General features: G+C 55.2%; 9 protein-coding genes across 9 annotated transcripts; 3 read left to right on the top strand and 6 right to left on the bottom strand.

Annotated features, from left to right (window-relative positions):
- The first annotated feature begins 1,308 nt into the window (after positions 1-1,308).
- ASPACDRAFT_118210 (putative MFS peptide transporter) lies at positions 1,309-3,883 on the top strand. The gene is made up of 6 exons (XM_020196148.1): positions 1,309-1,924; positions 1,972-2,085; positions 2,138-2,732; positions 2,785-2,939; positions 2,994-3,419; positions 3,477-3,883. Exons 1-6 carry the CDS (start codon positions 1,669-1,671, stop codon positions 3,719-3,721), a joined length of 1,791 nt encoding a protein of 596 aa, XP_020056531.1. The 5' UTR covers positions 1,309-1,668; the 3' UTR covers positions 3,722-3,883.
- Positions 3,884-3,995: 112 nt separating this feature from the next.
- On the bottom strand, positions 3,996-5,227 carry ASPACDRAFT_78121 (HIG1 domain-containing protein). Its single transcript, XM_020205111.1, has 2 exons — positions 5,088-5,227; positions 3,996-4,962 (listed from the first exon to the last, which is right to left on the bottom strand). The coding sequence occupies exons 1-2, from the start codon at positions 5,126-5,128 to the stop codon at positions 4,215-4,217; spliced, it is 789 nt and encodes a 262-aa protein (XP_020056530.1). The 5' UTR covers positions 5,129-5,227; the 3' UTR covers positions 3,996-4,214.
- Positions 5,228-5,741: 514 nt separating this feature from the next.
- Positions 5,742-7,752, bottom strand: ASPACDRAFT_78120 (transcription factor SPN1). The gene is made up of 4 exons (XM_020205110.1): positions 6,993-7,752; positions 6,840-6,922; positions 6,281-6,759; positions 5,742-6,176 (listed from the first exon to the last, which is right to left on the bottom strand). Exons 1-4 carry the CDS (start codon positions 7,546-7,548, stop codon positions 5,927-5,929), a joined length of 1,368 nt encoding a protein of 455 aa, XP_020056529.1. The 5' UTR covers positions 7,549-7,752; the 3' UTR covers positions 5,742-5,926.
- Positions 7,753-7,974: 222 nt separating this feature from the next.
- ASPACDRAFT_1855782 (uncharacterized protein) lies at positions 7,975-8,614 on the top strand. Its single transcript, XM_020197452.1, has 4 exons — positions 7,975-8,061; positions 8,121-8,152; positions 8,265-8,331; positions 8,407-8,614. Exons 1-4 carry the CDS (start codon positions 8,049-8,051, stop codon positions 8,442-8,444), a joined length of 150 nt encoding a protein of 49 aa, XP_020056528.1. The 5' UTR covers positions 7,975-8,048; the 3' UTR covers positions 8,445-8,614.
- Positions 8,615-8,849: 235 nt separating this feature from the next.
- ASPACDRAFT_28293 (putative nucleoporin) lies at positions 8,850-10,369 on the bottom strand (the record flags this gene model as incomplete). Its single annotated transcript, XM_020199554.1, has 3 exons — positions 8,850-8,963; positions 9,026-9,681; positions 9,748-10,369. The coding sequence occupies 3 exons, from the start codon at positions 10,367-10,369 to the stop codon at positions 8,850-8,852; spliced, it is 1,392 nt and encodes a 463-aa protein (XP_020056527.1).
- Positions 10,370-10,904: 535 nt separating this feature from the next.
- ASPACDRAFT_78118 (coiled-coil-helix-coiled-coil-helix domain-containing protein) lies at positions 10,905-12,146 on the top strand. Its single transcript, XM_020205109.1, has 4 exons — positions 10,905-11,007; positions 11,217-11,444; positions 11,592-11,724; positions 11,835-12,146. Exons 1-4 carry the CDS (start codon positions 10,988-10,990, stop codon positions 11,970-11,972), a joined length of 519 nt encoding a protein of 172 aa, XP_020056526.1. The 5' UTR covers positions 10,905-10,987; the 3' UTR covers positions 11,973-12,146.
- A 300-nt stretch (positions 12,147-12,446) lies between these two features.
- Positions 12,447-14,183, bottom strand: ASPACDRAFT_60037 (acyl-CoA-binding domain-containing protein; the record flags this gene model as incomplete). The annotated part of the gene is made up of 4 exons (XM_020203516.1): positions 12,447-13,515; positions 13,692-13,764; positions 13,849-13,962; positions 14,168-14,183. 4 exons carry the CDS (start codon positions 14,181-14,183, stop codon positions 12,447-12,449), a joined length of 1,272 nt encoding a protein of 423 aa, XP_020056525.1.
- An 830-nt stretch (positions 14,184-15,013) lies between these two features.
- On the bottom strand, positions 15,014-17,146 carry ASPACDRAFT_118200 (putative GABA permease). The gene is made up of 3 exons (XM_020196147.1): positions 16,692-17,146; positions 16,076-16,634; positions 15,014-16,021 (listed from the first exon to the last, which is right to left on the bottom strand). The coding sequence occupies exons 1-3, from the start codon at positions 16,795-16,797 to the stop codon at positions 15,097-15,099; spliced, it is 1,590 nt and encodes a 529-aa protein (XP_020056524.1). The 5' UTR covers positions 16,798-17,146; the 3' UTR covers positions 15,014-15,096.
- A 1,685-nt stretch (positions 17,147-18,831) lies between these two features.
- On the bottom strand, positions 18,832-22,986 carry ASPACDRAFT_118197 (putative jumonji family transcription factor; the record flags this gene model as incomplete). The annotated part of the gene is made up of 4 exons (XM_020196146.1): positions 18,832-20,875; positions 21,013-22,069; positions 22,122-22,493; positions 22,533-22,986. The coding sequence occupies 4 exons, from the start codon at positions 22,984-22,986 to the stop codon at positions 18,832-18,834; spliced, it is 3,927 nt and encodes a 1,308-aa protein (XP_020056523.1).
- Positions 22,987-24,568: the final 1,582 nt, after the last annotated feature.

Genomic DNA, 24,568 nt, shown 5'->3' with positions numbered 1-24,568 from the left:
TGATAATGGGGACATATTCGCAGTACGTAAGAGCCTCGGAACTTTCCGTGGTGGCAGACATTCACCTGACTCTGGACGCGCAGTACAAAGCATCGCTGCCTGGAACAACGTGACGGCGCGATATTCCTTCGGTTGCCATTGAGGCGACTCTCTACCGAAGCCTGCTATCTCAGCTCTTTCGCCAAGAGTGAGATCAGGCGTGCCTCATCCTGATTTTCAAGGATGCTTATCGGTTGCAGTAACTTAGCACGAACCTGGGTGGTGACCAATTGGTACGGAGAGATTTATCTCTAATCTTCTGGGCCAACCGCTCCAAATTGGCTTCAGAGCAAGCTCCACTGCCAAGACCGGACTCGACAGCCATGGCTGCAATTTGGCTCCACCCTCCGCTGTCAAGTCAACGTTGGTTGGTCTGCCGGATATAGCATTATCAGTGGTCGTAATGGTGTCATTCTCTCCTGTTTATTCAGGCCGGCCTGCTTTTACCGGAAACAATGCTACTCATCTGCAGGACAATCTGCAGGATAACGCCATCCGCTGGCCAAGGTTGCATCGACAAGTTGGTCATGTCCGATTGGCCATCCTGCACGCACTTCTCGCTTATGGTTCAGGAGGGAAAGCCTCGCTTCGTTCCGCCTAGTGGATACTCGTCCGCTGTTGCAATACACCGTCGCATGTACTAGTCCACCGGTATACTCTGGTCGACACCGCACACAATGTATGCGTTTGGTCTGAGATGAGGGATAATCCCGCTGCCGGTTGAAACGACTACGGGCTTCGAAGCAAGCTGGTGGCTATGCAAGGAAGTCAGGAACGAACCTGCGAATGCGGGGATTCTGGCACCATCATCTCGGATGGCCCTGGTTGCGTACTCTAGGCTTCCAGTCGCATATCTCAGAGAGCCGTGCCAAGACTATCCCATGAATGTTCCATCGGGGCTCCGGAGTGCATAAGTCTTAACCCGCCTTTGAAGCTCTCCCGCTGTCTGACTAGCGGTTGTACCTAATTCGCTGTCTTGTGCGATCAGTGGGACAATCATGTCGCTTCAAAGAGTTCACACAAAGAGCATCGGCGGTGCCTACGATCGGTTGGCGAGAAGCCAGAAACCTCGAACAATGCTCGCATACCATGCACCACTACAGGGAGAAATTGCTTCTGGAAGGACGGTACATATGAGGCCGTTTGTCTATTGGAGATTCGTGTTTCCTCGATAGGCAGTTCCGTGCTCCGTTTGGCTACTGCATATGGAATGATCTGTGTTCCACCCTTTTCCTCGCCACCGGCCATCGATTTCTCGAAAGACGCTATAGCCGCTTGGGAAAGGTATGGGATACCTTCTCTGTCCAGCAGACATCCCCCATGCTAACAAGCAGGGGTAAGACGGTACCCACCAGAGCCTGACGCTAACTGTTGGCTATCTCCATTCTCCCCATATCTGTCTGAATGGACGGCTGATAGTCGACTCCACGCGAGCGAAACCAATGCTAGCCCCGCTAGACGGGAGGCGACTCTTATCGGAATGGGGCGAAGTGCCTTGACTTCTCGATTTATCATCTATTTCCCACATAAACCCAGTCCGGACACTCTCTTGTTCTCAATCCGCAGAAATTTTTCTTTTTACACTTGTGCTGTCACTGTAAGGTGTGATTCTCTGCACCATCTGACACCATGAGCGACCCCGTCGGTCCTGACGACCTCGTCTACGTCGCCCAAGCGCACGTACCTCAAAAAGAACTCCAGACACCAGAGAAGGAGGATGCTGTAATCACTGCCACCAGGTATGATGATGATGGCCGCGAGATTCCAACGGTGGAAGAGGAGCAAAGCCTGCGTCGTGTGGCGGGCAAAGTGAAGTGGACTGCCTATACAATCGCATTCGTCGAGCTGTGCGAGCGGTTTTCCTACTATGGAACAACTGCCGTCTGTACGTGCATCCGGCCGTCTCCATGAGCGCTGCTAACATCCTATCAGATACCAACTTCATTCAGCAGCCTCTGCCTGCAGGTTCGGATACTGGTGCTGGAGGAAGTGGGCAGTCCGGAGCCCTTGGTCAGGGTCAACGAACTTCCACCGCGCTAACCACCTGTAAGTTGCGTCTACGGCAGCTGCTTTCAATCCCTCTGACATAACTATACAGTCAACACTTTCTGGTGCTACGTCATGCCCATTCTGGGTGCTTGGATCGCCGATGAATACTGGGGCCGGATGAAGACGATTCAGGTCGCCATCGCCTTTGCAATGCTAGGACATATCATTATCATCATCTCCTCTATTCCCCAGGTCATCACCAATACCAACGGCGCCCTTGCCTGTTTCTGCGTCGGCCTGGTCTTCTTTGGAATTGGCGTGGGTGGATTCAAATCGAACATCTCACCGTTGATTGCCGAACAGCACCGCGAGACCAAGCTCTGGGTCAAGACCGTGCCCAAGACAGGAGAGCGAGTCATTGTCGATCCAGCGCAGACGATCACCCGCATTTTTTTGTACTTCTACTTCATGATCAACGTCGGTTCGCTGATTGGATCGGTGGCCATGGTGTACGCTGAGAAGTACGTCGGCTACTGGCTGGCCTACCTGCTACCGACCATCATGTTCGGATTCTGTCCCCTGGTATTGTTCGCCTGCCGTAACAAGTACCATGTGACACCTCCGACAGGGTCCGTCGCGGCGAAGGCATTCAAGCTGTGGGGACTTGCGTTGAAGAGGCAGTGGACCTGGAACCCTGTCGTCTTGTGAGTACTCTGTGCCTGTGTATTGGAGGAGTCGTGACTGACAGAAACACAGCTTCAAGCGATGCCAGTCCACCGAGTTCTGGGACGGCGTCAAGCCCAGCCAGGTGGAGAACAAGCCTCACTGGATGACCTTTGACGATCAGTGGGTGGACGAAGTGCGCCGTGCCGTCAAGGCCTGCGCGGTTTTCGCATGGTACCCTCTATACTGTGAGTGCTCATTTTCTCCTGTTCGATCTGACCACCGCTAACAAAGATCATCAGGGTTGGCATACGGCCAGATGACCAACAACTTGACCTCGCAGGCGGCCACGATGCAGCTTCACGGGGTGCCCAACGACATCATCAACAATCTGGACCCGCTGGCCCTGATCATCTTCATCCCGATCATGGACCAGTTCGTGTACCCGGGTCTACGCAAGATGGGCATCAACTTCACGCCGATCAAGCGCATCTACGTGGGATACCTGCTGGCGGCGGCATCGATGATCGCGGCGGCCGTGACGCAGTATTACATCTACAAGCTGAGCCCCTGCGGCGACCATCCAAGCACCTGCGACGAGGCGGCGCCGATCAACGTGTGGGTGCAGACGGTGCCGTACGTGCTGATCGCGTTCTCGGAGATCTTCACCTCGATCACGGGGTACGAGTATGCCTACACCAAGGCGCCGAAGAACATGAAGTCATTAGGTAAGCTGCTATGCCACTTTGAAGAAGTTGTTCATGTCATGCTAATCTGTCGACCAGTCTCGTCGTTGTATCTGTTTATGAACGCCATCTCCTCGGCTATCCAGCAGGGCTTGACGGCGCTGTCGACGGACCCGTTGCTGATCTGGAACTATGGGTTCGTGGCGGTGCTGGCGTTCATCGGAGGGAACCTGTTCTACCTCAGCAACCTGAAGCTGGACAAGGAGGAGGATGAGCTGAATAATCTGGAGGAGTCGCAGTGGGTGGGGCAGAATTCCGGGGAATCCGAGAAGACGGTTGCTTAATTGCTTAATGTGCTTAATGTGCTTAATGTGCTTAATGTGCTTAATGGTGCTTGACGTGATATGTGTATGCTTATGATGTCATGTGGGGCATTGCCTCAGGGTTGGATGCATGAGTCTATGAGTCTGGACCGAGTGTATTTTAATGTGATCGAGTTGACCTGGTTCATAATCAGGTTCCTGAGTACATCTTTGGGATTTCTGTGAGCAATTCCGTAATACTTTAGAGTTGAGGTATAGCTATCTTCGAGATCCATATTTGGTTAACTCCGTAGTTATACTCGTGCATAGAGAAGTCCTAAAAAAACCGTATATCCACAAATCCAGAAAGATGTTATACATTGATGATGATGATATAAACACTCATGAGCATGCATTAAGAAAGCGTGATACCTCGCACCCAAATCTTTTGGACAAAGAAGGCAATAAAAGGGGAAAAAAGCAGAGTGGTCCAAACCCGCAGACCAGTCCAAGTCTATCAAGCAACAAAAAGCAGCTACTCCTTCTTCTTCTCCCCCTCCTCCTTGGCCTGCTCCTCCTTCTTTTCAGGCTGACCCTTCTTCTCCTCCGCCTTCGCATGCCCCTCCAAATAATCATGCTCATAGAGACTCTGCTTCTTGCGCTTCAACCGCTCCTCCTCCGCAGCAACCATATCCTTCCACAGGTCCCCGGTCTCCTCACCCGTCGAGCTTTCACTCTTAGTCTCCTGCTTCGCCGCCTGCTCCTTCTCCGCCTTCGCCTTATCCAACAGCCCCTTCCCGCGCCTCTGATCCTGAATCTCAAACGCAGCACTCGCCACGAGCACCGCCAGCGTCAGACCCTGGGCGTACACACGCGCCTGCACGATCTTCTGACTCGACGACAGGAACTTATTGCGGTTGACCATGGCGAAGCTGCCGACCATCGACGCCACCCAGGTGGCGCCGACGATCTTGTACTTCTCGCGCTTGGCCCAGGCGGTGATCCGATCCAAAGTGGAGAGCGAGGCCAGCTCCTCCTGGCGCAGCCGCTCGTTGCGGTCCTTGTACCACAGCTGGCTCGCGTTCCGGGAGGCCTCGAAGTCGCGCGAGGCGTGGTCCGCCGCGATGATACCGACAAAGGTGCCGGACGAGGTCACCAGGAAGGATTTCATGGGCAGCGTCAGGTTGCGGATCGTCGCGCTGCGCTTGCTGAAGGCGAGCACGCCGGCCACGCCGCCGATGAGGCCGAGCACGCCGCCGATGGTGCCGCCTTTCAGGACGGAGCTGTGTTTTGCCGGGGTTGTTAGTGGAGGTGGTTTATTTGAGGGGGATTGGCGGATTTTGGATTTTTGGAAGGGTGATGGGGGGATTGCATTGAAGGGGGAAAGAAAAGGGGATAGATGGCTTACCGGTAGTGAGCATCTTCTTCTTCCTTGGTGAGGAGCTTCATTGTGCGATGGTGTTCGTTTTTGAGGTGGTAATGTAGATGGGGATTAGGTTCTCTCAATTGTAGGGCACACAACGCGATGGATATGTGCAGTGAGTGGGTGCAGTAGGAACTGTAGAATGTAGAACCCAGGAAAGTGAGAAGCAAATGTAGGAAGCAGGCGGGATATAAGGCGCAAGGCGAACAAAAAGTCGCCCGGCAAAGCAAAACCCGAGTGACGTCTTGCGAACCCGCAACGGGATCTGCGGCTCTGACTCGGTGTTTCCGCGGCCTTTGCTGCTGGTTCCTTCAGCGTCAAGTCATCATGAGGGAATGAATTTCACCCTCTCTCATAGGGTGGCTGGCCCAGTTGCTCAGTGCTATCCATAGTATCACTTCGGAACTTTCCTGCCGAGACGGCGATTACTCGTGCTTTTTCTGGTGCCCTGGTGGCTGGTTACTCATACCTGCAATTCTCTTCTTTTCTCGTGCGAGATTGCGCCCCCTCATTCCCCGTATACCGGGTGTTGTAGGAACAGATCGATTTGTTGTTGTCCATCGTCCACGGTCTAGTCTAATCTAGCCTTATGGGCTGATCAATCAATCAATCGCATGTCTTGTCGGATTTTTTTCCCTTCCCCTCTTCTCCTTCGTCTCCTCCGTCTCCTCGCCTCTCCTCACTAGTCACATACTCCGTAAGCTTTAAATTAAATGATTACAATTCATTCCCAATTTCCTGCGCCGTTCCCGTCCGTAAATAAATCGAATACGAAGCAAAGATAAAAACATATGCAACTAAAGCTACATTCCAACCACCCCCCGCTATCGCCGGGACCCCTTGGACGCCGCAATCTGTCGCGCCCGCATCTTCCGGAATCGATCCTCGCCGCTGGCGCCCAAGGGTCGCGCAAACTTGCTCTCCTGTACCATCGTCGGTCGCGGCACCACCGTGTAACTCGTGTGGGTGAGGTCGGCGCGCGCCCGGTTCGCCAGTCGCGGCGGCAGCATTTCGCGCGCGCGCGCCTCCGCCACCGACGTTTGCGCCGATTTGGGACGGGATGTGCCCAGTTGACTGGTTCAAGTTAGCAGGGAAATACAAAAGTGCGATATCGAAGCGATCGAAAGCGACGATCGACGACGAAACGCTGCAGACAAGAGGGGCCATGGGAAACATACGTAGGATCAAAAGCAGCCTCCTGGTACACCCGCTTGGAATAATCGTCGCTGCGCTGCAGGATCGGGCGCGTCCACTCGGCCAGCAGGCGCTCCGCCATGCGCTTGATACCTGGCTCGGGTCGCTTACTGCGCGTGTAGAATACAATCACCTTGCCGACCCCACTGGCGATCAACGTCTCCTTGTTGATCGGCAGCTTGCCCAGCGCCGTCATCAGATCGCGCTGGATGTTGTAGGCGGGGAGCGAGCCGTCGTCCAGCGGCTCCAGGAAGAACTTGACGGCCTCGAGCAGGTTGATTTCCGGATCCACCAGACTGTTGACGTATTGGTTGCGATTCAGCAGGGAGACGACCTCGGGGAGCATCTTGAGTTTGTGCATGGCGGGCTTGCCTTCGCGGCGGTTGATGGCATCCATCTGTGCGGCGTGGGTCATGCGTTTGCGCATATCTTCGATCTCAGCATCGGCCATTTGTTCCAAATCCTAACCCCGTAAACCATTAGTTGAGAGCGCCCTCCCCCCCGGCAAAACAGCGTAGAACATCCAGGGGTAAAAAAACATACAATGCCATCCGCCTTCCGGAACCGTCTCTTAGTCGGCTTCTTCAACGCTTCATCCATAGCACGATCGAGCGCTCTCCTCCGTCCTGTCGACCGCCAACAAGATTAGCATTCGCCCCACATTCTCCTTTTCTTCCCACGGGGACCACAACTCACGCGTAGCAGGATCCAAGGTCTCATCATCCTCCAGCAACACCTCCTTCTTCTTCGACGCGCCCGTCCGTCTCCGCCCGGCCTTGCCCGCGCCGCCTTCCTCGTCGCTGGCCCCGCCGCCTTCCTCCAGCTCGCGCATCCGACGGCTCTTCTTCTCGCGCCGGCCCTCGCGCTTCCGCTTCGACTGCTCCCCTTCGGCCCCCTCCGTGCGCTTGCGCTTGTGCCGTCCGATCAGCTTCAGGTTGTCCTCGTCGATGGCTAGCTGTGGCCGGTCCTCGATGTCGACGTTCTCCGGGTCGAAGTCCTCGAACTGCGCCTCGTCCACCTCGGACAGGATCGACTCGTCGTCCGAGTCGTGGGCTTTGTCATCGTCATCTTCGTCGTCTTCGGGCTCCGATGCCGCAGCATTCTCTTGGTCTTGGAATCGGGGTTGGTGGTCGCTTTCTTCGGCGTTGTTGTCGGCGCCGGCGCCGGCGTCCGGGGTCGGGGCACGGGCGGGTTCATCTTCGATGGCCGGGGAGGCGGCTCGTTGTTGTTCGGGGCTGTTGGGTGCGGACATCTTGACAGAGGCTGTGGTTGTGTGTTTGTGTGGTGGGGGGTGTCCTGGGGACTGGATGGTGGTGTTGTGTTGGTTGGTGGTTTCAGGGAGATGTGGATGTGTGGTGTAGTTGTTGGAGGAGTTGTTGTTGGTGGTAGTTCCAGGCCTGAGAGACAAGTATCGTAAAGAAAAAAAAAGACTCTCTCCCTGATTCAAGCGTTTCCCCCTTTTGGGAGATACGAATAAATAGTTCCGGAAAATGACAGACAGATGACGATTAAAGGAGGAAACGAAATGGATGGAAATCCAAGAAAAGAGACTGGCGCCGCAAAGGCAAGTAAAGGATGGGCTGGAGGAATCCGTTCCGCCTCCGCAGGTGGTCCGTGCTCGGCAGAATCTCTTTTCCTTCGGGGTCAAGCTGATAGAGACATACACTTAGAGACTAGCCTTCCATCTACCATTATTATACAACTCTTCAACTCACTTTTTCCCTCACTTTTCAATACACATTCTCTCTCACAATGTTCGCTCCCGGTAGGTCTTATCCCCCCCTTCTGGGTAATGAGAGCAAAGCACTAACACCCGTCCTTCAGGTCAGGAACAGCTCTCCAGAGAGGACATCAAGGTAATTCTCATTGCCCGACGACCGCTATGATCCATGCATGCCCAGGGCCATGGCCTTGCTACACAAGCCCCCGGTCCAAAGGATGAACAGCAGAGCTAACAACCAACAACAGGCTGGTGAGGCCCAGGCCAACCAGACCGTCCGCATGGCCATCACCGGCGGTGTCCTCCTCTACCTCTGTATGATTCCCGCTCTCGCCGTGTCTCTTTCCGATCAATCCATCCAAAGCTAACCGTGAGACCTCGCTACTGCAGCTCCCTTCGCCGTCGAGTTCGTCAAGAAGTTCCTGTAAATCGTGCAGCATCCGTTCGATGATCATCCATCCGGCTCGATGAATCCGAATATACTCCTTCTACCGGACTAGAAGACTGTGTTACTGGATACAAGGGCAGTGGTGGACATGAAACCATTTTTTGATGTATACTAGATCCATTGGAGGGAGCTCTGTTTTTATTTCCACCTAGAAAGAAAATATCTTGCGTATGTTTCTACCTCGTCTTGACTTTGCGCTTAACAATAAGAAAGGATCCCTGGCGCGAATGCGCGCGGGTAATGTTGCGGATACCAGCTCCTTGAAAACTCCGGTCAATTGCTTTCCCTCCTCAATCAAACCCAGCAAAGAAAGCAGTATGTAGAAAGCACACCCCGATTCGTAATAGATTGAACTCAAATGAGAAAGGCATGAGAATGATAAACACTACATTAAATGAGCCCCGCCGCCGGGGAGCTTCTGCGACTCTTCGAAATCCTTCTTCACCGACTCCAGCTCCTTCTGTAGGTGCTGGATCTGCACGTGGTAATCGTCCAATATCTACCGGGCCATTTGTTAGCAACGAAACTCCATCCGGTTTGACGGGGAAGGTGCCTGCTTACCTTCTTCGCCGTCTTCAATGTCTGCTCATCCAACTCATCCTCCGCCTGGGCTGTGGCCTTGGGTCCCGCCCGCTCCATCTCCTGCTGCAACCGCCGCGAATGCTCCCGGATGGCCAGCATGCGCGCCCAGATCTCCTCCCCGCGGCCGTTTATCGACGGGTCGAAGACCGACCGCTCCAGTTGCGTCAGCTTTTTCCGCAGCTCCTCCTCGGCATCGTCCATCGCGTAGCCGCGGTTGCGCAGCACCTGGGTCTTGGCCGCCAGCGTCAGGCACCGCTTGCTGAGAACGAGGTGTTTCCGCCGACAGTCGGCGATGCGCACGCTGATCTTCAAGTCATGTCGCGACAGGAGCTCGGTAAGGCAGTTGTTGATCTCGTGCATCCGGGTCTGCAGCATGGTGAGGAAGTCCTTCTGGCGCTGCGCGCGCTTGCCGAGATCAAAGAATCCCTGCACCAGGACCGGTACATAGCCCGGTTCGGGTCGCTTGCGGAGCGCATCCTCCCATTTTGCCTCGTCATCTCCATGTCCCGGCTGGTAGAAGGGCGCCGCGTCTTCGCCGACGTTGTTGTACAGGTAGGTGCGGAACGGGGACGCGCGGTTGTTGGGGTCCCATTTGTCCTTGACAATTTGAATCTGCATGGGAACGGTGCGGTGGACTTGTGCGAGGGGGAAAGATAGTTAGTACATTTTAAGAGATATCATAATTGAGATGCAGCACCAACCTCCCGTAACGGCCCGTCCGGGCTCCCAAAGACTCGATCCCAATTGCGATTGCTGCTGTGCATTGGACTGTCCGAATTGCAACGTTGACCCCATCTGTCCTGCCGGCATTCCTGGTACCTGTTGCTGTTGTTGACCCAGCAGAGAGCCACCGAACAACCCTGACTGCTGTTGCTGCTGCTGCGGTTGCGCCTGCTGGCCAAAGAGACCGGTGCCCTGAGGCTTCTGACCCAATCCTCCGAACAGACCTCCACCTCCTAATCCCGACGCGGGCTGCGTCTGCGTTTGTTGGGGCAATGCGCCGAACGCAGGTTTTTGCTGGGTTGCATTTGTGTTGCCAAAGAGGCCGCCGCCTGTGATCGATGACTGCGCGTTGGTGTTCGTGGCGCCGAACAAGCCGCCCGTATTCGATTGTTGCTGGGTACCGGCTGCTGTGTTTTGTCCAAAGAGACCACCGCCGGTCCCTGTCGTAGCAGCGCCAGTTCCTGCGTTGCCAAACAAACCGCCGCCGGATCCTTGTTGAGCAGTGGCGCCGAAAGGGTTGGGTTTCGAGTCCGTGCTGGGGTTACCAAAGAGGGAATTTCCACCCGAAGGTTGAAAAGGTGTTTGACCGAAGAGGGACATGATGTGTGGTTGTGTTTGGGAGAGGATGGGGTCTCGGCCGGTTGAGGTGAAGTTGAGGAGAGTGAATGCAAGCTCCGAGCTGGTATCAAGCAGAAAAGCAATGAGACAGCTCAGCGATTGACGAATTGACAGCTGCAAGACCCTTGAGCCAGGCTAGTGTCCTGTGAAACAACAATCTCAAGAAGAGACCAGGACCTGCACAGCAAACCTCGAGACCGAAACAATCACGAACAGCAACGGCGATGCGGAGAGCTGCGACTCGAAGCGCTTTTGTTCGGGGCAACCGCTTTGTTTTTCGCGGGTCACGTGCAGTCCGCTCACGCCGGGGACTCGTTACTGCCTGAGGCATTGAAGGGCTCTAAGGCCACAACTCCCGCACCTCAATTCTGCCTCAGGCGCTAGATATCTGCATTACCTAATCCAGCCTCCCGCAACCAATCAACACTCAGCAAAAACCGACCTCCAAACCTCTCCGCCGCAGCTTCAACTCATTGTCGTCGACCTTGTACTGCCCGCACCAAAACCGCCCTCCTCTCCTCCTCCTCCGGAATTGCCTCTCACCCTCCCCAATTGCAATTGAGCTACTCTCTCCGGAAACACACAGAAACAACCGTCACCATGGCCCGCCGCGAGTCCAGGTATACTTCTCCCCTCTCTTCCGCCTCTACCAACGACCAGCCGCCTTGTCTCTCTACATCCGAATACCTCCATAATCCCCAAACCTACCTACACCTCCATATACCCACCCTCGCAACCACCAATGCCCACAATTGAACCCCCCAAAACCCTTCCACTCCTTCCAACCTCTGAGAGTCATCAGCTGAAGCTAAGAACAAAAACATGGCAGATTCTCCCAACAGGTGCTCGTCGACACCACGCCGATGCCCGACCACATCCCCAAGGTGGAGGAGATCGGCGCGACGTCCGCCCCGCTGTTCAGCGCCGCCTACTTCATCGGCGACCGGTGCCGGGCCTACAACGACGACTTCATGAAGTGCAAGGCCGAGGCCAATGGCCGGGGCGAGCTGGAGTGTCTGAAGGAAGGGCGGAAGGTGACGCGCTGCGCCGCGAGTGTGTACGTTGGACCTTTTTCCTTCCGGGGGATTATCAATTGAGCTTGTTTCTATGCCTGGGAGAAGCGAGCGATATACGCTCAATTCGCCCCCTTTCTGTAGCAGCAAAAGCAAAGGAAACAATGGCCATGGCTAACGGCCGGAAACAGGATCAAGGATATCAACACCCACTGCCTCAAGCAATTCACCGCCCACTGGGAATGTCTCGAGCAGAACAACCACCGTCTCTTCGATTGCCGTAAGCCCGAGGTGAACCTGAACGCCTGCGTGTTCGACAAGTTGGTTCGTTGATCCCCTCCCCTCCCCTCACTCTTATGCTTGTCCTTTTTCTTGTCCCTCCAAGGCCCCAGCAATCCGTTTGAGGAACCCGGTATTGACGGGCTACAAAACAGGGCCTCAAGAAAACCATCCCCGGTGCCCCCGAAGATCAAACCCCCGTGCACCTGCGCCCACAACAAATCTTCTCCCGCTATCCCGGCCGGCAGTGGCAAGCGAACGAGGATGGGACACCCATCCTGGACAAGAACTAAAGCAGGGGTTTTGACAATCTAATTTCCTTTTTATGGCCGCGCGGTCTTGTTTTCCCAGTTTCTTTGGTCTTTTTTCGAGGTGTTTCGCCCATGATTTCTGATCGAAATGGCTCTCGTGTGTGTATGTGGGTGTGTGTGTATATATTAGCATCAGGAATATTCATTTGGTATCAGAAGATGATCCCTCTCTTTTTGGTCTGTGTGTAGTCCGGGCGGGGGGGCGTGGTGATCTTGTCTAGATGCTACATGATAACATTGTGGTTTAGTGTACAGTAACCGACTCTCATGACAAAAGGAACGCTCGGTGGAGAACGAGCCAGCAAGACAAAATAAAAAGCATGTTCATCATCAAGATGTCCACGCCATGCATACATGCAAAAACACCATAAATATATATATACGAGAACATAGGAGACCACAGCATCCCAGCATCTACCAAGAGCGAAAGAGAGAGAGGGAGGGAGGGCCCAGAAATCAAGAATCACCCGGAGGGATCCTCTTCCTCCGCCAGAGCCTCGTCCTCGCCAATCGACTCTTCACCTCCGCCCACCCGACCTTGAGCACGACTTCCAGCCGCCGGTCCCCGCGGAGGCGCATCAACACCCACAGGACCCCCACGATGGCCAGATCCACCATCACCTGCCGAAAACACACCCACAGGAACCAGCGGATCCAGGCCCAGACACCCGAGCGGCGGCGCTGGGCCAGCGCGCGCGCCTCTATCTGCTCGCGCACGGCGGCGATCTCGGCCGTCATCGTCGTCAAGGCCTGCTCGACGCGGCGACGCCAGGATGCCGGTGTGGGAGGGGGCGGCGGCCGGCGTGACCTCCCTGTGGACGGGGGGTCGGGGGGTTCTACTGCTTCGTGAGGATGGGGTTGTGGTCGGTAGTCGTTCTCCTCGGCATCGTCATCATCGTCTTCTTCATAAAGATTATCTTGAGCCTCCGCGTACACCTCGTCCTCCTCGTCGTCCTCCTCCTCCTCATCAGCATCATGATCATGATCATGATCCACCTCACCATCCCCATATCCTTTGGAACGCGACTGAGCATACGCTCCCGGCTGACTCGGCTGACTCACGGGACTCATCACCCTCAGCCCTGAGCCCTCCTCGCAAACACGTCCGCGCCCACCATGTCGAGACGAGGCCGCCGCCACCGCCAATTCGCCCTCCCCCATTGACGTAGCAAGACGCCACCGCGCATACTCCTCGCGCGACAAGCGTCGCCCCGACGCCGAAGCAGCAGCAGCACCACCACCACCACCACCACCACCACCACCACCACTCTCCCCCGCCGACCCACGAGGTGACCGGAAATCGACCAACCCCTGGCTCCTCAGAAGCGCCTCCGACCCGGAGTCCGACGACTCCAACGAAGCGGTATTCGACTTGATCTGATCCCAGACGAACTCCAACTCGGCGACCAGCTCACGGGCCTCGGCCGTCTGCGACGCATACTGATGCATCGTCTCGATCAGCGTGGAGATGTACCGGCGTTTGGCTTCGGTGCGGGAGAGACCGCGCTGGGCGTACCACGTATCCCTATCCCATACGAATCAGCATTAGCAAGCAAGTCGCAGAAAACCTTAGCCAAAGAACCCTCAATCCATTCACCCCAGAACGCACTCCCAACCCAACCCTCCTCCCTCCTTCCCCCCTTCCCTCAATCCAAACAACCGATTGACCGGCCGAAACAACGGCGAAAAGAATAACCTTACCACTTCTCACACTCCATAAACACATCCGGGGTATTCCCCACCGGTCGATCCATTACACCTTCGACGTCACCTTCTACCGATTCCCAAAAAGACATAGCCATAAAAGATTAGCTTCAGCCCACCACTTAGCTGTCCGAAAGGGATCAGGAAGACATACCCATACTCTGCTTATACAAGCCATACAACTTCAACCGCTCCGAGGCGGGCGGACGCGCCGTCCCCGTCCGCGGAATCCGTTTGACTGTGTTGAGGGCGTGGACGAAGACGCGGTCTATTTTCGGTCATAAAAGTAATTAGCTTCTGCTATGCATCGGTGGTCCTGAAATATGTATTCTTTGCGCAACGCAAGAGCAATCTCTCCGAGCTCAGATGATGCCGGCGGGCGAGATGGCATCTAAGCTTCTTAGGGAATGAAGGAATAACGGAATCACAAGACAGAACAGAAAAACATAAGGTAGGGTTGGGGACAAACGCACCCACTGAGTCCGACATGATTCAACGCGCAACAGCAACAACGAACTGGAACCCGAATGTAGTCTGGTCGAGGGTGGCTTCATGAGAGCAGTGGTGGTGGATGCGGAGGCGGAGGCGAAGGCGGAGTCGGTCGTCGTGGGCGCGGTGGTCGTAGCAAGGGGGTACCGCATGGATGGGGGACTTCCGCGAGACGGTAAGATTCAGAGCAATGTCCTCGAGGGTATCTGGTTGTTGTGCTATTCCCTCTGGGATGGGGGGGAAGGAGAGAGATCGCGAGTGTAGAGAGAGTGTGTGTGTGGTTTGGTCGCGCGAGTGGAATTCAAGGGAAAGCTTCCCCGGATTTCGGAGTCGAAGAGAGAGACAGATAGATCGATCGATTAGATATGCGCGTCACGAAGGAGAGGGGAAAGGGCCGAATGGAAATCTGGACTCGACTGAGAATTGGTGGGAGAAAATGGAGAACCAGATTTCAAAGGGAATTGTTTCGAATGGAGGAGGAAGTTGGAGGCTGCAGCATGCAGGGTCAGTCAGGCCGATAAGTGTTGTTAGTTCGGTTGATGCTGGATTGGAATGGACTGATTGACGGATTCGGCTCAACCGCGGCTGTTCGGCCTCGGAGGTCCCGCCCGTGATTCTGTGGGTTCACGTCCTCTACTCCCCACTTCTTCTATGCCATCCTTTTGCCAGCCTGTGATGCTAGACAATTTCTTTGTGTACATCTGATCTCAATCCCTCAATTCTACAGAGTATTGGATCAAGAAGAGGAAGTCATCGTAATTGCTAGCTCTACCAGTGAATAGTCAGTCAGGCATACTCATATATATTTACGTACACATACATACATACATCATTCACAAAACCAATTATCATACCAGAACACAGAATAAATATGTACAAAAGGTAACCACTGTATCGACAAGAGACAGCTGGATCAATTCTTCGCTGAGCTACTTCGCCGCCCCTTCTCCCCCTCCGAGAGGACATTCTCCGGATCCACCGGTTTCCCCGTCATCACCCCCGGCATCCCATCCACTTCCTCCGCCACCGGCGGCCCCGTGAAATGCTTGCGAGCATACACCACGTACCAGCCGATACTGATGGCCGCGAACCCGGCAAACACCACGCTGGCGTAGTTCATGCTGCTGGCGTCGACCGGCAGCGACACGGGCATGCAGAACAGCACCACCGCCAGCACGATCCAGCACACGGCCAGTCCGTTGATCGCGTACCCGAACCGACCCAGCGAGAAGCTCGACTCGCGCACCGCGCGACGACCCCGGCACATGAGGATCAGGATCGGCAGCCCGTAGGACGTGGACAGGCAGATCGTGGCGACGCCCGTGAACGAGTTGAACGCCGCGCTGGAGCCAAAGTAGATCAACCCCAGGAGACAGTCCACCGCGGTCGACAACACGATCGCCCACACGGGCACGTCCAGACGCTCGTTGACCCGGCGCCAGAGTCGGAAGCCGGGGATCGCCCCGTCGCGGGCAAAGGCGTACGTGCAGCGGCTGGCGGCCGTCAGGGCCCCAATGCCGGCGAACATCAAGATCCCCAGGATCAGGAACAGCAGCCCGAAGCCGCCGCCGGCGGAGCCCGTTGCCGTCTTGAAGATCAGCCCGATCGGCTGTCCACTGGCGACGTCGAGGAGCGATTGCACCGAGGGGAGGACGAACAGGATCGGAATCAGATACACCAGGCCCGTGATGCCGGCCGCCGCCACCGACAGGACAATGGCCTTGGGCACCTCGCGGTGCGGGTTCTGCACCTCCTCGCACATTGAAGCCACCATGCCGTACCCTGTCAGCGTATACGCGGCTTGCAAGAGTCCCACGAAGAAAGCCCAGCCGGACGGCCTATTCATCTGTCAGCTGCAAAACGAACCCTTCCACGCCGACGAGGAAACTCACCAGCCACTCTGCGAAGAGTCGTAGTGCGCAAACACAAACTCAGCATCGCGACGATGATCCGCCATCGTCAAGAGGGTAACCAATATGATAATAACGCTAGCCGCAGTCCAATAGATGCACACTTTGTTGATCAAGTCCAGGTACTTGGAGAAGAAGATATTGACCAGTGCGCAGACGAGAATGACCGCCCAGAAGGTGAGGATCGTCTGCCACGCGTTGGCCACAAAGTCCTCATTCCACAGGGAGATGGCGCTCAGGATCAGCTGACCACCGGAGAAGGTGATGCTGAGAGTGACGGTCCAGTTGCCAACCAGCGTCAGCCAGCCGTCGATGAAGGACAACATCGGGGCCCATCGTCGGGTCGGTAGCATAGCACTCCAGTAGTAAACACCTCCAGCAGTAGGGTAGACGGCGCAGATTTCGGCAAGCGATGCGGCGATGGCGATGGAGATGAGTGTGACGAGGACCCAGCCCCAGATGATGGTCACCGACTGGCCATCGGCGAGGGTGATGTAGAGGGTGGTGCTGAGGCCGAAGGGCGCGGCCATGATTGCAAAGGACCTGTTTTCTCCCATCAGTCAAGCTTTCCAGTCGCAGTTCAGCCCACCGTTAACATACAGGCCTAGAATACTGAGCATGCTCAGATTTCGCGGCAATTCGCTCTTGTACCCCATGCGAGCCAACGCCTCATCGGCGTTGGCATCCACAGAGGCTTGACGCATATTGATGGATGGATGGATGGGAGTCGAGAGGGAAGCTTTTATTGGGAGGTTGTCATCGCAGGTCAGGTAGAGTGATGACTAGAGTAGAAAAGAAGAGGAGCGTAGGGAATGCGACCAGGATACCCCGCGAGGAAAGAAGGAGGGTGAGAGGACGGAAGGGGGGAGTGTATAAATGGGGATGATGGGATGAATAGAGTGAGTAAAACAGGAAATAGAGGTGGAGGTGGGAGTGGAAGTGGAAGTGAAAGTGGTAGTGGGTGAAATAGTGATAGGAATGTACCCAGCAATAGTGCAATGAAGTCAGTAAGTACTCCGGACTCATCAAGTTAATTGGAATGCTTAATTCCCCCGCACGTCACCCATGACCAGATCATCCTTTCCCTTGCCTTCTTTCACCACTCAGCATTTCTTCTTCCCACTCTCTCCAGACTTGCACATGAAAAGGACCCATCGTCGAACCGGGGAGGCAGAGAGACTCTACCCAATCACCGCTGAGCAGGCTCGATAAACTCCTTCACTAACAGACTCCGGTGTCGGGCTAGACGCCCTAAAAGGGGCGCGGTCCGAGACCGCGCTGATAAGCACAATCCAAGAACGATAAGTCAAATAATCAATGATCAGACAAGCCCATTAGTTCTGGCTATGAAATGCATCCCTACGCTTATCTGTCTCGTCGATACAGTCAATCCACCTCTTATCGGGATTCTCCATTTTCTTCCTCTCCCTGCACACATGCTCCTGAAACACATATTAGAACAGCCACACGATTGATCTGAAGAAGAATTCACGCGCGGATGGCAATTCCGGCTGGGACTCATGCATGACGGGTGGAGAGGGACGAACACCTCGTGTTGGTAAAGCTACCATCCCCTCCTCCTCCTCCACTTCCTCAACCATGGCGCTGCCCAGTCTGGCTCCCCGCGGGGTAATTCCAGCTTACTTCCTGAGGTTCCAGTTTAGGGCCCGTCGCTGCCTAACCCAACGACTACACCCTCTTACAAGAAACTACAAAAAAAAAAGGAAAAAACCACATCAACACCAGACAGGCACACTTAAATCTCTAACTGATCGGTGATTCACGGCTATCCATTTGCTAGGTACATACAGCACAGTGAATTGTCACTATTCCAGTGACGGCTGCCACATCGCTTGACGGCACGCACCCACGCGGGTTCGGCCAGGAGATGAGCGCCAAAATGATCCTGAAAGAGAGGTCCAGTGAAGGAGGGGATAAAGAGTGACGGACCGAAACAAGAATAAGAACCGGGGATAGGGGGGAGGGAGGAGGGTGAGGGGGCATAGGGGGGTATCAAACACGGGGCTCACTATTAGAGACACTTAATTCGCCTCTGCTCGAGGCATTTTCTGTTCATCGAATATGGGAAATGAATGCGTTTTTTCGAGTGGTTTTTGGGGAAATAGTGCAGGGTGGGGGATGTCTCTAGTATATGGATAGACCTGTCTTACTGGAGCGGCAGTAGGCTCCAATAGCTCTCCCAACGCTCGGATGAAAAGAGACTCCAGGTGTTGGTGATAGGGGGACAAAGGTGAAACGTGCTGAAAAATAAAAGGGTTGAAAAAGAACAGGTAAAGAGCAATCGAGGCCAAATCCGCCGAATGGACAGTGGGAAGAGTCAGTCCGATCATCGAGACGCCTCACCTCTAGGCCAATGGCCACCAGGCCTAACATCACGCCCACCGCCATTTGATCTTTTGGTCGTTCGGATTCTTAAAAGGGTCGGATTTTGGCAACCACCCCTCAGACCCTGAGAGAAGAAGAAAAAGGAGACAATCGAAAGCCTCATCGAAACAAGGCCCCCATTGGAGGGACCACTAGCCAGCTAGGGCCGATCCGATTGTGAATGATCATCGTCCAGATGAAGAAAAGAGGCACAAAAAAATAATCGCAAACGCCCAGTCATGCAGTCGTCAATCCAGATAAGTCGTTACATGGTGATAATGGTGAGGGGAAAGGTGAGGATGCAAATGTCATCGCAGGCATATAAATCGAGTGGTGGGTAGGCTGCTCCGTGGTTAAGGGCTGAGCACCGCGCCAATGTCTTCCGTCCCGTCCATGCCGAACCCAGCCATATCGACTGAGTGCAAGGAACCCGGACCTCCGCGACCCAGAGAGATGTCAGACGACGCATAATCATGCTTGAGTCGTTCATGGGGCCCAAAGAATGGTCGACTCTCCTCGTTCGGAGTGTTCCCGTCGCCAGCGGCCCACGGCCCATGTTGCCAAAACCTCGTGTTCGCCTGTTGATCGCCAAAGAGATCATGGTGGTCATGATGGTTTTCCGGGGCGTGATGAGCAAAATCGTTCGGGGACTGGAATCGCAGATGCGACCGGCTGAAGTTCGAGCAGGGAGAGTCGGCGTGCAACGGCATGTCCAAGTTGGGGAACGGCATGTCCTCCACCGTCGTGATATCAATGGTTGGGTTCTCCGTTTGCCGAGCTAGGGCTGTTGCCAGGCGGAGGTTGGAAGCTGAACTTTGACGACTATGGCTGGCCGACCGTTCGATGGCCCGTTGCACGAAACTACCACATGTCTTAAGGATCTTCTCTTGGTCGGCAGGAGAGAGGCTGGCGAAGAAGTCGTTGGCGAGAGAAGGTCGGGGCAGTTCCGGTTCGACGCGGGTGAGACCGAATGTCTTCTGGGCATATTCCGTGAAGCCAGACGGCATGTCGTAGGGAGACTGGTAGACGGTCGGGGCCTGCTCACGCTGTTGCTCGAGATAGGCGTAGGTGCGTGGCACTTTCGAGAGCGCCAAGCCGCTGCCGTTCACCGCCTCTTGCTTGATGGGTTCCGGTTCCTTCTTTTGCAGCACGTCAAGCCGGTCCCGATGACTCACCAGCGAGAAGCGGAGCATCTGCAACAGCCGAGTCACCTCTTCTGATCGCATGTTCAAGGGTTGTAGCGAAAGAAGAGAGCCATCAGGCGCCCGGGGTTGTACCCGCTGCTGAGCCATAGCCAGTTCCAACTTCTCCAGGCCATTGGGCGGTGGGACAGATCCCATCGGACCCAGGAGCGTGTCAACAACCAGCTCGGGGCTGACAATGATGTATCCGGCGAAAACATTGGCATGGTCAGTAATCTGAGCCAGGCGACGGCGAGCGATTAGCTCCCGAACATTGGCAAAATTATTTGCGGGAAGGTGGTGGTGGTGGTGATTGTTCTGCTGCTGCTGCTGTTGTAATAGTTGGGATGGTGGATAATGATGGGTGGGATGAGTCTGGGAGTGTTGACGAGCATGAGGCTGCAAATGCGACTTGGTGACGTGCGGGTACGGGGCATGACGGGCAGATTGCGTTGGCAGGGTACGGTAAGCAGACGGCATCGCAGCAGGAGGCGGAGGAGGAGGAGCAGCAGCAGCAGCAGCAGCAGCAGAAAGCGCAGGGCGTGGAGGGGCAAGAGAAGAATGCTGCAGCAATGAAGGGCGGGGAGCAGCAGCAGCAGCGACGGCGGCGGCGGCAGCTGCGGCAGCGGTAGTGTGAGTATGCGTAGTGTTATTGGCGGCAGCGGCAGAAGCAGCAGCAACAGTAGTAGCAGCAGCACCGACAGCAGAGGCGGTGGAAAGCGACAGAAGGTGTTGGTGGTGAGGAGGGACGCCAGCAAGGTGAGGGGCATACGGAGTCGTGGCAGGGAGACGATGGTGGGGTTGGTAAGAGGGGACCCGGGCCATCACAGCGCCAAGGGACTTAACGCTGTCCAGGAAATTCGCCCGCTGGTTGTGGACAGGCACAGTAGGGTTGTGCGTATACTGAGCCCTACATTCAGTGGACGATTCGCCCAGATAATACCAGATCTTCTCGCCCTGCATGAGGTTGATGGGCGCCGATGGTGGGGCAATGTGGTAACTAGTGCTGTCCACCGTCTCGAATTCGGCCCACTGATACGGGGAGTCTCCATCACCAAACGGATTTCCTGCCACCGGCACGGCTGACTCCAACTCCTTTCGGCTCTCGGGCTTCCGAGCCAAGTGGGCAGGAAGAGGCTTGGTTCCTGGTGCCAGCGGTGAGAAATTACTCCGTCGAACCACGAGCATCCAACGGTATGGTAATTCGATTACGTCCCTGTGCGTCGGTCACATCAGTCAGTCAGTCAATCAATCAAACAGTCCGTCAGACATTCCCATCATTGCATCATCGTCTTGATATCACCGATCGGGTGATCTCCAAACAAGCGGGAGAAGGGGAGGATGCTGTCTTACCCTCGAGGAAGCACCTTGACCAGCAACATTCGTTCCTCAGGTCGGTTCTCAAGCACTACCGCCCCATTGATTTCCTTGTCCGCCTGGAACTGTACTAGCTCCCCAGCCACCAAACGTCGTGCGGTTTGCATGAGTTTGCGGTCGTAATCGAGCGAATCGCCGTTGCCCATCCACGACGGTTTCTTTTGGCGGTGGTACTTGCATTTAAGGTCCACGCTAGGGATCGAATACTGCTCGCCATCGTCGGCGATCACGGCGATCACACCTTCCTCCACTTGCACACCAGCCAGAAGCGCACAAGTGGCATGGTAGGAACGGGTACATTTGCCGAAATTGCATTGGAAGCAAGCACCGCGCACCTCGCGGCAGAAAAGGCACTTGAGGCCCAAGCGAGCCTTGGGGACTTTATCCACATCGCACACCACCTCCCGTCCACTCTCGTCCCGAAGAATAGTTGTCTCCTCTGTATACAGAGCACAACGCCGATGGGCGTGTGCCTTGCCATCCTCGGTTGGTAAGAGATCTTCGTAGTCGAGATTGTTGGGACATAAAACGCAGGGGATCTTCCGCGGAACATCCATACTCATACGCATACGTTTTGCCTTGGTGGTTTCGCCGTCCTGCTTCCGTTTGCGCCCCCGAGTAGATGTCTTCTCGGGAACACTGCGAGGCGGTGTCAGAAGATCCGACACGCCTTCCATCGCATCCAGGTCGCTGTCGTATTCTCCATAATAATCAGGAGTTGCCTCCCCGCGAAGCTTTCGTTCAATCTCATCAACATCAATCCAGACACTGTCGGCTTCGCAGTGGCACTTCTTGGCCACCCGTCCATAGTCCAACCACTTTTCCGTGGCGAAATTGACGGATTCGGCACAGTTGTAACCCAAATTGTAGCCAGAGTGGTAGCCATACGGATAAGTGATGACGAATTCGCCCTCGTAATGCACCAGTCTGTTGACTGTGATGCCATATTGTGATTTTAGTAGACTGGGCGAGACAAGGTAAGTTTTGTGCCGGAGGAATTGGTCGCAGCTCTTGGCATCACTTTGCCATATACCTTGATCTAGAGTTAGCACTGGAAGGCCACCGCATTTGGCTTGTGATCTTACTCTTCATGGCCTGTTCGAACCGAGGAGCATCCTCCTGAGAAATGCTGTACCATTGCTTCGGAGCTCCGAAATGGATATAGTTGATGCTGTACAGATCCATGTCCTCCAGGTGCCAGGCGAAAGTCGCTTTCCACATACCCAGATAGAGATATGCAGTATTAACACCCGGTACTTTCTGCCCGAGCACGTCCAACAAATTCGGTAACCGGGCGACGTTCCACGAAGCCGTGATATTGTCATCGAAGAGGGAGCCAGGCATATCAGCGCCGTACAGCGGGTTGTTGAACATCAAGGACTTCCAGTAAGCGGTTTCTAGCTCCTCGCATCGTTCTGCCGTGTACTCTTCGCTGTCATGAATGCGGTAATCGAAGTCTTTAAAGGCCTCCTCGTCCACGTAGTCGACTGCATCACCGCCCTTGTTGTGTTTTCGGCGCGCAGTAACTGACTTGGGCTGCCGGCCCTTGGGCTTCGGGCCGGGTAGGGATTCACCGTCGCTCAACTCCTCTGTCTTCGTCTCCACTGGATTCGATTCCGGGGAGACAGGGGTCGGAGGACCTTCCGGCTTGATCTTGTCGAGGCCTTCCTCGGCAGGAGGCTCCTCCTTGACCTTAACCTGGTTGGACCGTTTGGGCGGGCGGCCCGGGCCTGGACGACGTTTCTGCGAGTCTGCTCGAGGCGTCTGATTTCGAGGCGCAGGATGGGCGCGATTCACCCGCTCCTGATTCCGGCGTCGCTCACCTCTGCGTGCGGGAGGTTGGTGACTGCTTTCTTCACACAACCCTTTCCACTGGGGCAGATTGTATGATCGCTGTCTCTCGATGTTGGCCTGTGTGTATGTCCCGTGCGAACCGTGGAACTCTTGCATGATCGGATTTTTCACGCGAATCTTCTTCACGGCTTCGTCGAGCGGCGGGAGGGCATCGGTCCTTTTGAGACAACAGATGAGCGCTAGTTTTCGTAGGATTGACTGGGGACACACTTACCACTCCTTCGGGGGGATGATCTTGATGATACCCGATCGCATGCCATACTCCTCGACTTTGCTGATGAACGACTGAAAGTCCCGAAACTGATTCATGGTCTAGCAAGTTTCCAGTTAGCCCAAGCGTCCGATGCAGAAGCTAGACGATCGGACTCCGTCATGGGAGGCCAGGCGACTCACCGGCTTGAAGACGGGAACCTTGCCACCACCATAGTAGTGGTCTGGCTCAATCACTTCGTCGTCGGCTTCCACCGAGGGTATCTCCTCCTGAGCGCCGGGGACATTGTGGTCGAGTTCAAGGTCCGATAGCTCCGAAGGCACGCCCTCGGGGGCCTCCTTCTTGCCGTTGGCGCTTTGCGGCGGAGTGATTGAAGCCGCATGGGTCGCCGGACCGCCCGCGATCGACTCGAAGAGGGGTTGATCAAGCGCTGCCGCCATCATCTCAAGATGAGAGAAACGAAAGAGGGGAGAATTAATCGGAAAGATCGATTGGGGTGCCGTCGTCGGAAGAAGCGACCGCTGATCGACGGCAGGATAGGGATTCCCAGCGGTCGGGGGAGTAAGCGTGACGTAGAGGAGGTAATTTCAGCAGGCGCTGTACTGCGGAAGCCGGTTAATATCGCGACGGTAGTGCTTTAAACAAAAGAACACCAGAAGAAGGTTTATTTGGGTGGTTAACAATAGTGAGAGATAGAAGAGGTCAGTCGGGGAAAAGTATGGGTGAATGGGAGGAAGAGTAAATTGATGATGAAGTGCCCGGCTAGGATGATCCAAGCTCAGTTGGGACAAATTGCAAAAGATTCCGAGATCATGCGAAGCGCAAGAAACACCGGGAAGGAGTCAGATAAAGATAGGGACCGGGTGGAACAGTGAATGATGATGAGCTCGGTATCGACAGCGGTAGGCTGTAGCAGTAGACCAGCACGCAACGCAGGCCCCTCCTCCAGTATAAGGGCTCAGGGAACGGAGGGAGCAGATTTGCCGTGGGTGTGTTGCAGGACCAAGCAGCAGGAGTAACGATGGCGCTAGTTCAGTAGCGGTGCAGAAAGAGAGGAATGGGTTTGGGCTAGCGCGAGGAGGAATGGAGCCACTACCAGACCACTCGTAGCAAGTGTAGCAACCAGCAGGAGGGAAAAAGGCAAAAGGCAGGGGGGGCAGGCAAGCAGAGCCAATGCCAGACGCAGCGCCCAGGTCGGAAGGGTCAATCAAGAAGGGGGTGTGGAAGGAGGACGACGATGAGTGGAGCCGGCCAGAGCACGATGGCCTGACCTTTTTTTCTGCGCTTTGGGAAGACGATGATGGAATGGGACGAGTAAGAAAGCTGAGCAGCCTGAGCGCCTGAGAGCAAGAACGGGTTAAGGCACCGACGCGATACTCGGAGCAGTAAAGTACCGTATGCGTGGCCAGTCGCAGGGGGAGATTTCTTTTGCCTGGCTGCTTTGCCGCGAGCAGATCGCAGCACGCA

This window comes from Aspergillus aculeatus (assembly GCF_001890905.1).
Source record: "Aspergillus aculeatus ATCC 16872 unplaced genomic scaffold ASPACscaffold_7, whole genome shotgun sequence".
Taxonomy (NCBI): domain Eukaryota; kingdom Fungi; phylum Ascomycota; class Eurotiomycetes; order Eurotiales; family Aspergillaceae; genus Aspergillus; species Aspergillus aculeatus.
The sequence above is the reverse complement of the archived record's forward strand: the minus strand, read 5'-3'. Positions and strand labels throughout refer to the sequence as shown.